Source organism: Melanotaenia boesemani, chromosome 15 (genome assembly GCF_017639745.1).
Source record: "Melanotaenia boesemani isolate fMelBoe1 chromosome 15, fMelBoe1.pri, whole genome shotgun sequence".
Classification (NCBI taxonomy): Eukaryota; Metazoa; Chordata; class Actinopteri; order Atheriniformes; family Melanotaeniidae; genus Melanotaenia; species Melanotaenia boesemani.
This window is the reverse complement of record NC_055696.1, coordinates 21,582,826-21,598,490: the sequence shown is the minus strand read 5'-3', so window position 1 is coordinate 21,598,490 and position 15,665 is coordinate 21,582,826. Positions and strand designations below refer to the sequence as shown.

Sequence of the window (15,665 nt, the reverse complement as noted above, 5' to 3'; positions counted from 1 at the left end):
TTCAAGGCTACATGTTTACGTCAGGAAGAACAAAAACCGGATTTAAGTTAAGCCACTAATTAGAAAATTCTCTTATTATTGTGAGGTGAGGCCCAGATAAACACAACAAAGTCTAACAAAGTAAAATGGATCAAAGAAATCAGCTTGTAAACCATAAAACTCTTCCTGTAAACACCAGAAAGGCCGCAGCTCATCTGACGCCTGTTAAACAGACTGGAAACCCGGATGACAACACAAACATACAGTTTCCTACAAGCCTTTAATGGAAACAGCACAACATAATAAACAACATCACAATATTTTTTCAACAAAGCTAAAGAAAAACCGACCCCCATCCATATTAAAAAAAGGATTTCTTTCTTTATGTCTCCAAGCTTCAGAGAGCGCCTCCATTTTCCGAGCGGATGGGGCAGTCTGTGAATAGTCCCGATGAGAAGCCGATTAGGCTCATGTTTTATTATAGAAACAGCAAAAACCAAAACAACGTCTATTCTAAAGAATGTTATTAAAAACAAAACAAAATAGAAAACACTGATGTGGAAAAGTTGCTGGCTTCGGGGATAGCCGTCCGCCCCGCCTGACTCCAGCCCGGCCTCGGTCCTTTCTCCTACTTGCTCTTGGCCGGTTTCTCCGTCTTTTTTGGCAGAAGCACAGCCTGGATGTTTGGTAGCACTCCTCCCTGTGCGATAGTCACACCTCCCAGCAGCTTGTTCAGCTCCTCGTCGTTACGCACTGCCAGCTGGAGATGTCGGGGGATGATCCTGGTCTTCTTGTTGTCCCTGGCCGCGTTTCCTGCCAGCTCCAGGATCTCAGCCGTCAGGTACTCCAGCACGGCCGCCAGATACACAGGAGCCCCGGCGCCGACGCGCTCCGCGTAGTTGCCTTTGCGCAGCAGCCTGTGAACGCGACCTACCGGGAACTGAAGTCCGGCCCGGGAGGATCGGGATTTCGCCTTTGCTCTAGCTTTGCCTCCGGTTTTCCCTCTACCAGACATGTTGATTTAAAGCAGCAGTGATCGGTGAACAATAAACAGATGACGCGAGTGGAGCGACGCGCGTGAACCTTTATGTGATTATTCGTGACTGTGCGGACGGATGTCGTAAAGGTTTTTCCTATTGGAGGCGTGAAGCTGAGACGCATGAGCCAATGGCGCAGCGCGACCTGCAGTAATGATTGTCCTCTGGTAAACGATGCGCCAATCCCAGAGAAGAGACGGCGCATAGGACTTTGCACAGGAACCTTATAAATACAGGACTCACGAGAGAAAGTGATTTAATTAGCGGAGACGACAGATCTTGTAATATTAACCCCTGTACCTGAAACATGTTCAAAATAATTTGCTACAAGGACAGAACAGAGAGAGAGAGAAAAACAAATAAAAAAAAATAATAAAACGCTGTAAGCAAACAGAAAAGAATGATATTCCTTCCATAACCCCAATTCTAAAGAATTTTGGATGTTGTGTAAAATGTAAATGAAAACAGAAAACAATGCTTTCCAAATCTCATCAACCCATTTTATTCCAAATAGAACATAAACAAAATGTCAGTTGTTGAAACTGAGATATTTTATTATTTAATAGAAAATTTTAGCTGATTTTAAATGTAATTGCGGCAGCACATCTGTAACAACAAATTATTCAATAAACTCTGAATGAGTAAGTTGGTGTTCAGGACTTTAAGGTTGTGTTTATATGTTGGTGGAGATTCTCAGTCATCCAGGTCATAGTAATCCTATAGTAGCCTGAGTAAAGGCAAATGGGCTTTGTTTTGGTACTTGGAGATGTTTCACCTCCTTCTTCTTCAGTTCTAATACCCACTGCTCAGGCATTTTGGACAGAGATGATAGATTGTTGATGAGGTGTCAAGGAAACCATCTATGTTCATCTGGAAAAACAACAGAAGATGTGGCCTCAAATCACCTTTCCTGCACCTACAAAGCAGCCATGCCTCCCCTCCCCAGGAGTTTCACAACAGTTCACACATTGCACCTTGCACAACTGCTTTGTTTGTGTGTATGCATGTGTGTGTGCGACTGTGTGTGTGAAAGAGACTTTAATGAGTGTTTTTTGTTTGTTTGTTTTACTTCTATGTTATCTATTTTTATGAGTGTAAAGGCTTCTTTTATTTTAATATGCATGAATTGCTTTTTTTTTTTATCATATAAATGTTAGGGTTCCTGTCTGTCTCCCCTGTGTGTGTTCCTGGATAGCCCTAGTGTGTGCGTCTGGCTCCCTCTGTCTGTCTTGTGCGTCATGTTTGTTCCCAGCCAGGAGAATTACAACAGCAGCAATCACCTCACCTGGGCTGATCTTCACACCAGGACCTCATCCACCAATCAACCACCACAATACTTAAACACCGGACCTTTCTTCATTCATTCCCTGCATCGTCCAGTTACTTACCTGGTATATCTTGGCCTCTCTAGTTCTCTACCTTTATCCAACTTGTGTCTCATAACCCTGTCTTGTGTCTAGATTCCTGGTTCTCCGGATTCTGTCAGTCCTGCCTACCACACCAACCTCCTGGACTGTTTCCCTCCCGCTCTGATTCACTCCCATCTCCAGCTCAAGCCGGCTCCACACAACGCTCTGCCTGCCATCCCCTCTGTCAGCCGTGAACCACCGTGATCCCTGGATCCTGCTCGTGGATTAAAACTGCTCTCCAAATTCTGCTCAGAAACTCTATTAAATCCCTTTTCTAAAACTAACCATTCTCTGCTCTTTTGGTTGCTCAGCGTTTGTATCTTGGAGTCCAGAAATCATTCCTGCCTGACTCACTGTAACAATAAAACACTTTGTGTTGCCTTTGGCCTGAAAAGCACTTTATGAATAAAGTTTGATTTGACATTTCTGATTCAGTCTGGTGTTAACTGCAGCCTTTCAGTTAAACACTGAACTGGCTGCTCCCTCTAATCATAATTGGGCACAAAAATAACTGATTATGGTGAAAAAATGTATTTTTTATAACATTATCCCTGTTTGTGAGGAAAAAACACTTGGGCCTATATTGTAAGTTTGTTTACGCCACAATTTTTCCATGCAAAATGCACAATTTTGTCCTTGGTGTGTTTGAAAAATATTACATTTATTCAACATTGAAATGAAAACTTTCTCTCTGCAGGGGAAAATTCAGAGAGGTCCAGAAACGATGTAGTGGGTAGCCAGGCCTCTTGTAGGCGATTAAACTTTTGCAACGACACACCCAGATGTGCACCGCATCCTCATTAAGAAGGGAAAACAGAGCACAACAACAAAAGGGTCGCATGCCAACCTCCATACCTGCTTGTCAACAACGCCATTCTCAAAATGACCCACCAGCAACTTTTTTGTCTTATCCAGAGTTGTTCTCATCAAGAGACCACATGAATTAAAACGATGCAGCAGCACAGACATGACACAGAGGTCCACCATTGTTGTTGTTGTGCTTTTCGGGGATTAAGCAGGGTCGGAGTTTACAAGTGCAAGAAGATGAGCAGATGTCATTGTTGCTGAAAGATTCCAGGTTTAAGGGTTTAAGTTCGTTGTTTTAAACAAAGCTTTAGGTCTGAAGGGATTAAAAATTCAATCTCAGAGGTATTATCTGAAACAAATAACACATTAAGCACAGCCAAAAAGAACGTCTTCATGCTAAGCTCAGTGTAAGCTCATCTACCCTCCATTGTGTGGTCTGTCCTGATCAGGTCCCCAGGATTGCTGGAGGGGAATCTGAGGGGGTATTTGTGGTTCAGGTGACGGTTGCAGGAGGTTTTGTTCAACAAGGTGTGTCTTTCTCTTTAAGTCTGAGATGATGTGCAGGAGACCTAGTTTTCTAACAAAGAGTATTTGCCCCCGGCAAATAGGGGGCACTTAAACGAAGCAAAGGTCACAACAGAGCTCTCATGGCTCCCTCATGTAAATATGTCTGAAACAAATGATCAGGTATTAATATTTTAATTATGTAATGCTTTCAGGTTGTGCAAGATTAGATCCAACGACAAAGCTTAAAAGTTTTTGCATCTTCTTGCTGTTTTTGTATTATTTGCATATGTCTGGTAATCATAAACAGACTTGTGACTATGTGAGTTTCAGAAAAACCTAAAAAAAAAAAAAAAAAAGAACAAAAAGAAAAAAAAAACATGAAAACTTCTCATCTGTTACCAATAAAATGAGTAAAATAATGACAATTAAGATGTGGAAACCCAGAGAGGATTATGTAGCATCATTATATTTCTGGCTTGGTTACCAGACATGTTGGCAGCCAAAGTGCCAACATGATGAGTTAAATTCAGTTTCTTAGTATAAAGTCACACCAAACCAAAGAACCACCATATACATTTACCTATTGTTCATAGTCTGTCAGATGATCAGCCGGCTTGTGTTGCTTTCCCCTCTCAGTGGGCTTCCTGTGAACTCTTTATCTGGAAAGGAGGCCAGTATAAAGGGCTGAAAGTCATGAAGTAAGAGCAGACACGCTAAAAGATATAGTAAGAACCGGAGGTGGAGCAGCACTCTCTGTTTAAGGTGAGATGTGACTTTTATAAGCTTTGAACTAAAACATTGGTTTTCAATACTGTTGTTAATAGTGATAATTCAGTCATTATCAACATATTGTCATTTTCATTGTCATTTCATTGTCATATATACACACACACACACACTCATATATATATATATATATGTGTGTGTGTGTGTGTGTGTGTGTGTGTGTGTGTGTGTGTGTGTGTGTGTGTGTGTGTGTGTGTGTGTGTGTGTGTGAAGTGCATATTAAATGCACTCCAACAGTCACTAATTATCAGTCAAAGGATGTATGTTTAGAATTAGACACCTTAATAATAATTTAATATTATTGCAAAGAGTAAATTAAATTTAACTGTAGCTGCTACAGGATCAATTAGTATCATAATGGCAAAGTATTATAATTTTATGTCTTAAAATGTGTTAACAGATGCATTTTATTGGTTGGAAACCATTTATAACAGTCTCATTGATTGTCATCACTGGTAAATAAATTGCCAACTGTAGGAGTTATGAGTAATTTAAGGTACTTCTGCTTTACCTGAAAACTTTAGTACTATCATCCTGTTGATTCCTGCTTTTAGGGGAATATGATTTCAATATAACATATTTAACAAGGCCATGCAGTGTAATGCATTCTTATGATAATGCATAAAAGGCTAATCTAATCTAAGCTAATCTCTATTTGTTTCAATTCAAGCTGCTGCTTGAATATCAAATGAAGGAGATTGGGGTCAATTAAAAGAACCTGACCAATGCTTCAGACCAATAGGTTAATAAGTAAACTGATAAAATGTAATTAGACTTAGATTAAAAATTAAAACTAGCTGCTTGTACTCTGATGAATCCAGTCACCCTGAATAAAAGGTCATTTCTATGACAGGGAACATCTTACACCAGAAGCACCTAAGTTCCAATAAAATTACATTTGATGACAGTGTTGTTAAACTATTTGTCCTATACTATATGTCCTATTAGTATCTGTCCTCACATGCACATGTCATTTTGCAAGTATTCTTCATGGTATTTATGTTTGCTATATCTTGCAAAATTATTAAAAAATGCTGACGACCTGTCCTGCACTAGTGGAGGGGGGGGGCTCATATTCAACACAGTATATTGGAATTAGCCTCTGGGGTAAATTTTAGAGGGACTGTGAATTAAAAACCTTCCTGAGTGTCTCCCATTGCATTTTTAGGTTCTGAACAGGACTTCTTATGGAGGAAATTATGTGCATTTCTAATTCCTGTTTATTCTCCAGCAGCTGCAGAACAATGTGGCTGGTTCTTCTCACATATCAACTTGCCAAAATTCTTCTTGTCAATGGCCAAAATGCCTGTCCCGGACAGCCCACGTACAGGAGTCCAGGTAAGTGGGGATCTTATGAAATGAAATACAGTAGCTAAATGTAATTAATCAATGTAGAACAGTATTTTTCTGACAAATGGACCTCACCTACACTATGCGAGTAGTAGGCTGCTAGACTAATGTTAATCCCCATTGTCACCCAGATTTGTACATTTTAAAATCAGACCTTTAAACACCAATCAAAAAACATGTCAACACCTGGTTCCTGCTGTGGATAAGTGTCTTATTAGTATTCAGTCACATGTCAAAGTTATTTTATTGGCTCTGGCTCCGACCAGTATTGATGGGAACTCAACACATCCTTATTTTCAAAGAGGATGCTGCATTCAGGGTTGCAAGAGTGGATGCAGGTGAATGCTTCTTTACAGAAACACGTTCAGTGACCGCAACATCTCACACAGAGAAGTCGAGCAACATCTGCAAATCAGTTGAGAAAAATAAACAAATTTTTCTCAGAAAGGTGTGGTTTTCAGACTTTGTAGCCCTCCACACCCCCTTGAAAACGAGATGCTGCATCTCAAGGGGTTTTCCATTAAATAAATTTCAAATAAACAGGAGACCTTGTACAGCAGGGTGTCCAAAGTCGGGCCTCAAGGGCCACTATCCTGCAGGTTTTCAGTGTTTCCTGCTACAACAAATTAAATGGATCCAACAGCCTATAAAGCTCTGCACAATGACTCGTTCATTTGAGCCAGGGGTGTAGAAGCAGGGACACATCAAAAACCTGCAGGGTTTTGGTCTACAAGGACCGGAGCTGGACACTGTGTGGCATCCCAGGTTTGTACCATGGGGGGGAAATGGTATTACTGGGCTTAATTCATAGTCCTCAGAGCACTGAGGGTAAATGCACGACTACTGACAACGGAAAAGCTTGTTCTAGCCAGTGTGCCTGCATTTAAAAACATCTATAAACAGATCAAAATCAACACAGTTTGCTCTCCAGGAAGAGAAATTCTCAAATAAATTATACTCTTAAGAAATAAAATTACCACCACAATGCTGACTTCAAGCTATAAAGTGATGACATTTATGTAACTGAATTAAAATCAGTGAGTAATCTAAAGGGGAGACTCATCACATAAAATTGTGGTGTTTATGTGTCTCATCAACATAAATATGTTGGTTTCTTTTTGTTGAAAACCCTTTCATCATCATTTGCTTTCTCTGTCTTAATCCTCCAGAGGTCTAGAAGGCATTGCTGATTTTGACCTCCTGCTCTCTCTGTTTCAGCTAACTCAGATATCGACGTCATTTGTGGAAGTCAGACAGTGAACCTCCAGATCCTCCTGTGTCCACTCTATTTCAGCGGATACAATGAGTCACTACTGGCCCTCAATGCACAGCACTCTAAAAGCCAGTGTAGAGGCACAGCAGACTGGACAGCCAACCCGCCTGTTGTCAAGTTCAACTTTTCCATCACAGAACGTGCCATCGCTGACTGCTCCAGCACAATGACTGTAAGGTAACAGAGCTCGAAAAAACCATGCAAGGTGCTACCTACAACACATTCTCACTAAACTCTTCTTTCTCAAAGATTACTGAGGAGGTAGGAAGTGGGATGTTTGCAGCTTACTCCAATGTTCAGTACGTCAACATCTCAGGCATGGTCTGCTCTGAGGACCAAACCGCAGGAACCATCACTTACCACCTAGAGGCGATATACAAGTTCTCCTGTCGCTACCCACTGCAGTACCTGGTCAACAACACCAAGATGAGCGTGTAAGTGAAACTTTACTTTAACAAAAACTTGAAATGTAAGAATTAAGCCAAGGTGGTTGTAAATGATTCTTTATAAGAAAGATTAAATTTGCCAGACAGTGGCTTTAGAGGTGTGTGTTACTTTTGAGTCTAGTTTCAGGAGAAAATAAATCTCACCTGAAACTGTTGTTCTCTCTTGTATCAAATAAATGATGACCTGGTTGCTTACAAGTTGGCTTCTCAACCCCCTCGACTGATTTTCAGCTGCTGACAGAATCTTTTCTGCCCAACAGAACTGGAACCAAAGTGGCAATCCGAGACAATAACGGGAGCTTTATCAGCACACTGAGCATGCGACTCTACTCGGTAAGAACAGGCATGTGCCAACAGGAAATGGTTTTATGTTTAAGAAAACAGTACCAGTGATCTACATATTCAACGAAATGACATCAGCGTCAAGTTGGCTAAGTAGTGGCTCAGGGGCAGTGTTTCTGCCCTCGGCACATGTGGCAGAATAACAACAGTATCAGGATTCAAATAAAGTATTCAAAGCTACAACGTACCACACACGTGTGAGGGTGCAGGATGTTGCAGATTGCTTTGGGTGCAAGTATGTATTGTCTGAGATGCAACACAGTAACACAACAATGTCTTTGTGTTTTTATGATCCACTATCAAAATACAGTATTATTAAAATTTTAAGCAGTATTGAGTAACCCATTTATTTCAATTTCACATCCAAGGAGCCAGACTTTTTTTTTTGTCTTCAACAAAAGTTGCAGTTTTTGCACAGCTAGCATAACATGGACACATTTGGGAAAGTACCAACAGCTAAACATTAGGTCAGCAATGATGAATCAACAGACATTTCAATGACAGAAAAGAAGAAATGGGGGAAAAAAAGACAAGAAAATATGAGGAGGCATTTCTGACCATTGGCTTCCCCAGTACGCCGTCGGTTAAAGAAGAAAGGCCTGTAAGAGGTGCTCTAATGCTGCCACAGAAATACACTAAAAGCAGAAACAAAGAAAGCTAGAAAATGCAAAAACATGAATGTAAATTCACAAACTACAGAAACAATTCCAATGTTCGTCTTGGTAGTGATTCATGGGAAGCTCAGTGCACGACATGCAAAGCAGGGAGCTGGAAACTTATAATAACAATGATAATGGATTAGATTTATATAGCGCTTTTCAAGGCACCCAAAGCGCTTTACATTGTGTGAATCCATTATTCATCCACTCCTCACTCATACCTGGTGATGGTAAGCTACGTGTGTAGCCACAGCTGCCCTGGGGCAAGCTGACGGAAACGTGGCTGCCAGTCTGCGCCTACGGCCTCTCCGACCATCACCCACCATTCATCCACACATTCATACACCAGCGATGCCAACACTGGAGGCAAGGAGGGTTAAGTGTCTTGCCCAAGGACACAACGACAGATGACTGCGGGAGCGGGAATCGAACCGCCGACCTTCCGATCATTGGACGACCTGCTCTACCGCCTGAGCCACTGCCGCCCCTAAACTTACATCAGTTCTGCACAAAGACATAGGTTTCTTTTTCCTTTCTGTGTTTGTGTTAATATATATTTATTACATTATTGCTTTATAATGGGACAAACACTGGACAGAAAGACACTTGATCAAAATTTATCTTTACTGAATGCCAGAGTATTTTAGCCACTACTACTGTTTTATGTAGTCTAGATAATATAAATTCTGTAAAAATGTCAAAAGAAGTGTGAAGTAGGCCTCCACATCATAATGAAGTAGCATTGAATGTGGACACATTTGTGTCTATCAACACAGATAGCTACCTTACTACTACGTAACAAGCTAAAAGATGCTAGTAATTTTTCTGTCCATGCAAATACACAGCTGATGTTCCAGTTAGTCACTGCATCAGTTGAATGAGTTGCTGCCCAGGCTGAAGTAATTTAGCTTTCTCATTTGCCACAGCTGGCAGCTCAGCTCCTACTTCCTAGTACCAGCTTGTTATACATTTTCAGATCAGTAGCTGCCTTAGGCAGGGATGTAGCCTCCTGCTGCAAGTCTAGATCCATGTCTTAGCTCTATCCCTGTTACTGGAACAGACAATAGGAAATGATTGTATTACAAATGAGAGGCCATTAAGTGCAGCAGCTCACACAAAGACACACGCCAGGATTACGGCGGGTGCAGCTAAGGAACAACCCAGAAAAGCCTAAGTAGCCTGAGTCAGCTTTCATGTGGTTGCAGAAGACAAGCACGAATTTTTTAAAGTTTGCACAACCAAGAACGTCCAACATTAGAGAAACCAACCTTGGTGTGGCTACACCTATTTTCTAGCACCCATGAGTGAAATTAGATGCATCTAGTTGTTTGTTTGTTGTGATTGTATTTTGACTGCACTGTAACTGAGTTATACTATAGATACACTGTCTTATTACTTAGGACTTACTTACCACAAAATAATGGGATTTAATGTTTTCTTTTTACATTATTCCATACGTGGCTTGAGTCTCACTGCCTTTTCTTTTTTTATATTAGTTTAAGCAAGAATCAACATAATAATATCCACCACCCTCCCCCCGAAGACAGCTACACAGTACAGAAAAAAAAGATATTAATAAATTATGGGTCCAAACATGATCTATTTTTAACTTTTTTTTTCATATCTAAATGTGTTATTTTTAGTTTGTAAATAACAATCCTCTCGTGTGTTAATGGGCCTGAAGGACAGAAACTTCACCACCATGATGCAGATCCCTCCGACTGGCCTGGAGCTAAAGACCAGGATCTTTGTAAAAGTATTAGCATCCAACCTCACCAGCAGGTACTTCACATTTTACACTGGTTTCAGTGGTTTGAGAAGTTTATTGAGTTTTATCTATTAAAAAATTAAATCAACTTTTTTTTTATCCTCTTTACTCTGCCATTGACAATATCTTCATGCAGATATAATCACATTGGAAAATACTGCTATCTTTTATGACATTGTTCTTACAGGTTCTATGTGCACCTCGACCGATGTTGGGCCACGACCTCTCTGTACCCCGTCAACGTCTCATCTTATGATCTTTTTGTTGGGTAGGTTACTGCAAAGTACAAAAAAATTAATTAACTTGTCTTAGATATTGATAGCTTGTATTTTTATACACATAAAAGAGGAAAAAGCAAGTTTTCCCTCATTTAGTTATGAGGTTTTATGTGTCAGGAGAAATATTTTAAATAATACAGTCTTTAACATTTTAATGTCACATGTATTATATTTAATAGCTTTTGTATCACTTTATGGTAAAAAAAAAATTGGTTCAAACCCTGTTGTACACAATCTGATACCTGTCTTCTGCCCCCTGGTGGACACAATAACGCACTACAATAATTTTGGCATATCACATGGTAAATAACGGTAAATATACAAAAATATTTTTGGTAATTATTGTCTTAGATTTTGTTAAAGGACCAAATAAAGACTTCATAAAAAAATAAATAAATTTCTCACCATTTTTTCTTGAGTTGGGCTTCAAAACTTTGACAGGTAATGTGGTGGATTTAGTTTCTCCATCACATCTTTTTAATTTTGTTTTCATTCTCTCCTGAAACAAAAACCTTACAACTGAAAGAGGGTGTTCTGTGGTTTTCACATGACTGTATATGATCTTTATCCTCTTCAAGATGTCATCGGGATGGTCAGACAGTGATCACCACCAATGGAGAGCAGCAGGAGGCCCGTTTCTCTTTTGAGGCTTTCCGCTTTGTCCAAAACACAAATGCAGTGATTTCCACCTATTATGTTCACTGTGCCACCAGGCTGTGTGTTAACACCATCTGCCCAACACTCTCTCAGGTTTTTATATTTTCCTGCATTACATTTAACAGCAGAGACAAAGAGGAAGCTTTAGTGATATGCAGATAACACACAGCTCTCCATCTGTGCTTTATCTGATGGTTCCAACATTTATCCATTAATCTGGATTTCAGAAATATTTTATTAGATAACTTAGAACTGTTTTGCTATAAATATTGTAATTATTGGAGATGGTTATTTAACACTACATCCAATGTTTGTGTCTTCACCAAATGACCGAATCGCCTGCAGAACTGCACCTCTAACGGCTTGAGAAGGCGGCGCAGCGGCAACAACGACCAGGCAACGGATGTAAGCGATGAGGCCACCGTCAGCTCCGGCCCCATCACCATGCACATCGAAAACGGTGAGGATGCTGCAGTCGTAGATTCAACGCTGTCCCAGCTTTCACAAGCTTTCTGTTCATCATGAATGAGCTGATTTCTGTCTCTTTCTTTTTCTAGGGTACGTGCTGACATCTGGAGGTGTGTACTCATCTTTTTTCTTTCTTATATTTAACCATAGTTAGAACATTTCAGACAATTATGTCGTTTGGTTTACCTTACCCTATAAATATGTCATATTTTAGAGTGTATAAGGGTTGAGTATTAAAGTATAATTTAAAAGTCAAATTAAAGGCCAGAAAAAGTCCCCTGAGAACACGGATATGCAATAAATGAGAATAAATGTTATAAAGCTTTTATTATAAAAAAATAACAATAAAAAAAGAAGAAAAGAAGAAAAGTGGGAACATTCTATTAAATGGTAGTGATGGTACCAAATTTTAAATTGAATTCAGTGAAATTGCTCAATTCATGCTTCATTTGGACGTATGGCTGTTATATAAAAGCTCAAAGACATTAACTAATGACATCATTTTGAGTTTCCCTTGCTGGAAATAGTGTTTGTAGTTTAAATTTTTTATTAATTTTCACTGTCTCCAATATAGAGGACCAAACCTGCCACAAATAAATATATTTTTAATCTATACTTGGATTTATTTATTTATATATGGATTAATACACTTTATTTTGGCCTTTCCATATATTAATATATTTATTTTTAATTGACTTTATAATTTAATGACACATTTTTCTATTTACACATGTATTCATTTTAACATGCATTAATTAACTTATTTCAACATTTTCTATTTGTCCCTTTGTATGGTGGGGTCGGCTTTTGGGATCAGAAATTATCTTAATTATTTTAATTGTACGATATCGAACAGTTTAAACAAATATTACCATATTATGCAACATTTTTCTTTTCAACCATCACTAGGAACTACAGGGTGGCTTCAGTTTACCTACCACCAGGAAAACAATGGTAAAAGAATGTTTTGCTGTTGCTAGGCAACAATATAAAGCGTATGGGGCTGTGAGATTTTACGTTAATGTGGAACAAATCCACTAATCACGAAAGACTATAGTGATGTTGCATATCAAATTAAACACCAGAACCTGCGCTAAAAGTCTGTATAAATATTTTTTACATGCCTAAAAAACAACCCAGATCATTTCTACATATTAAATTTTACACAGAGCCATTTTGCTAACCTACTTGCGAGATTTCTGGCTTTACTGCTGCAGAACTTGTGATAAACTCCAAATAAAAGCAGAGATTTCACAAAAATTGGAACATATGTTAAAGCACTCCACACCAAAATAGAAAATGTTCCACCAAATGACAAAATTTCTCTCATCTTCGCCTAAAAAAGTTTAGTTTCACCGTTCAGTCTACACTCTATTATACAGCTGAAAACCTCAGAAATCTGCTTACCACAAATACAGGGGCATGAAATGGAAAACAGTATGTTCCCAAGACAATGTTAGCCACACAGTGCTAGCTAACATCAAATACATGCCAAGAGAAGGAGCACATATAAATAATGGTCAAATAACTTGCAGAATAATTCTCTTAGGCTTACATACAAAAATTATAAAATGTTTTTATTCATCGTGTTTCTTTTCTTTCAAGATGCTAAACAAACTGCCTGGAGCGATACTTTGGTGGCCGTTGCAGTTGCAGCAGGAATCATTGGAGCCATCTGCCTCTCTCTGGTGGCTTTCATAGTTTATCAGAGGTTCAACTCTAAAGCCATATTCAACAAGACAAGTCTGTACACACAGGAGTGACAGTGGCTCAGAACGGCTACAGTCATTCAAGAATAAATGCCACCGTGTGAAAACTAAAGTCAGATCTCATTTCAAACCTTTGTATTTTTGAAGCTACATTCACATTTCTTGTAGGCATTAGTTAAGTACAGATCAGATGTGACGGTTCTCAACTGTTTAGGTAATTGTTTTGTCTATGACGACAACAATTAGCTCACATATTAGCAAAAGCATAGCTTGAAATCCAAACATTTTCTCTCATGTTGCATTGCAACGTATAAACATGCATCTGATTTAGCAAGACATACTGAAGTGACACAATAGCTGTGTTTACATAGAGCACTTTTGATCCAATCAAACCTCCAATCAGAACAAAAATGCATCATGTAAACATGTCATGATCAGCCTCGAGAGGGGTGTTTAATCCTTTTTCTGATTGGATCAGCAGGAAAAAATAAGCACATCTACACCCATTCTGATGGTTTCTGTGGTGCATGTTTCTGATCACATACAACATAGCTACTCTCAGTTGAAAATCAGAACTGATGACCAACTAACAATGTAAAGATACTTGCTGTTAAGCCTCCACTGAGATTGAATTGTTCACATCCTTGCTTTGTGTGCTTCACTTGTTACTGGAGGATTTCACTAGAGGGCGCATTAGAGTTTACAAAAAACAAAATTTTCAGCTTAAACAAGACGATAAACATGGCGACATGGAGGAGACTAGAGAGGCTTAAGAATATAAGGCCCTTAATAACAAGCATGCGTGTATTGTTCTAGAAACTTAGTTCGTTTTACCGCTATCAACATTGTGACCATATTTTTCAGTCAAATCGCTTGCAATACCTGGCGCCCTTAGTGCTTTCTGTCGTATTGCAGCTTGCGAAGGCAAAGCGTTAATTTCTGAGGATGTGCACAAACGTCTCAAACAAACGCAAAGCTCACAAGGCATGAATTATTATCATGGATATGCGTAAATGAAAGCAGGTAAATATTCGGCCAAAAGTAAAATAATTTCAGCCAAAGTTCAGAGCCGTTCAGATCCTATGATTAATAATAAAATCAGTAATGAGTGTACGCCTCCACCAACGGACAGAACCAAACAGCTCAAACCTACAAACACATTCATCATCACAGAAACAATCACACGTCAGTTAATGAAGCACTACAACCTTTACATGCCTTTTCGTAACCTTTTTAGACTCATTGGTATATTGGGTAAATCAGCTGTTGGCAGGTTTTTTATGTGTTACTTAAACAGGGTAATGATTTTTATAGCTCATACTTGGGTCAGTTTTTCTAAGGCTTTTATATCCATTAAAGGCTCAGATGTTTTGTATTTCTTTCCAATAAAGACGTTCAACAACATTTTTTGATTTTTCATGATTTTGTATATAATAGTTATTCTGCTGTAGTTTAACAACAGTGTGTTTGATTCAGAATTAAACTTAGCTCAAGAGCAGTAAATAAAGTCAAAGTCTAATGCCTTGTGACACTTTAGACCACCTCAGGCAACTGCGGTTATTTCGCTTACTAATTCACGGTACCTCTTTAGTCATTTGTGTATCTGACCTTTGGACAAACAACCAGAACAAGAAGGTCCTCATCAAGCTGGCAATGTTGCATCCCGTTATGCAAAACTGCTTTTGGAAAAATCAACTTTTTCATACAAAGCCATAACACAACGGAACAAGTTCCCCACTGAACGGACTTCTCACCAGAGACAAAGAAATAGATGTTTAGAAATCAAGCCTGTTAGCATTAATGTCTTTCCATTCATTTTATTAATGCTTTTAAATTACTTTTTTTTTTTTGGATCGAGTGTGTGCTAGATTTGCGATGTTCTTTCTGCCTACAGGTAGAAATTAGAGAGAACGCTATAATTTGGTACAGAGCATGTAAGTTATTTTACGTGTTAAACAATCACAGAAGGGCTCTCTCTCTCTCTCTCTCTCTCTCTCTCTCTCTCTCTCTCTCTATATATATATATATATATATATATATATACACATATATATGTATATAAACATTTTAAGGATATATGTTGTTAATTGAACTTAGGCTTTTTTGAAGGACAGGACTCAGCCAGAATACATCATTCTCACTTTTGAAAGCATAAAACCAAGGATGGTTCCAGGAAGGGGTGGGTCCATG

The 15,665-nt window shown here is 38.9% G+C and overlaps 2 protein-coding genes across 2 annotated transcripts; one reads left to right on the top strand and one right to left on the bottom strand.

The window, feature by feature from the left end:
- Positions 1 to 240: 240 nt before the first annotated feature.
- LOC121654033 (histone H2A) lies at positions 241 to 1,254 on the bottom strand. The gene has a single exon (XM_042007878.1). The coding sequence runs from the start codon at positions 992 to 994 to the stop codon at positions 608 to 610; it is 387 nt and encodes a 128-aa protein (XP_041863812.1). The 5' UTR covers positions 995 to 1,254; the 3' UTR covers positions 241 to 607.
- A 4,515-nt stretch (positions 1,255 to 5,769) lies between these two features.
- Positions 5,770 to 13,529, top strand: si:ch73-261i21.5 (zona pellucida-like domain-containing protein 1). Its single transcript, XM_042008849.1, has 10 exons — positions 5,770 to 5,863; positions 7,094 to 7,320; positions 7,398 to 7,582; positions 7,855 to 7,927; positions 10,280 to 10,377; positions 10,551 to 10,631; positions 11,220 to 11,391; positions 11,644 to 11,758; positions 11,856 to 11,876; positions 13,372 to 13,529. Exons 1-10 carry the CDS (start codon positions 5,770 to 5,772, stop codon positions 13,527 to 13,529), a joined length of 1,224 nt encoding a protein of 407 aa, XP_041864783.1.
- The last annotated feature ends 2,136 nt before the right edge of the window (positions 13,530 to 15,665 follow it).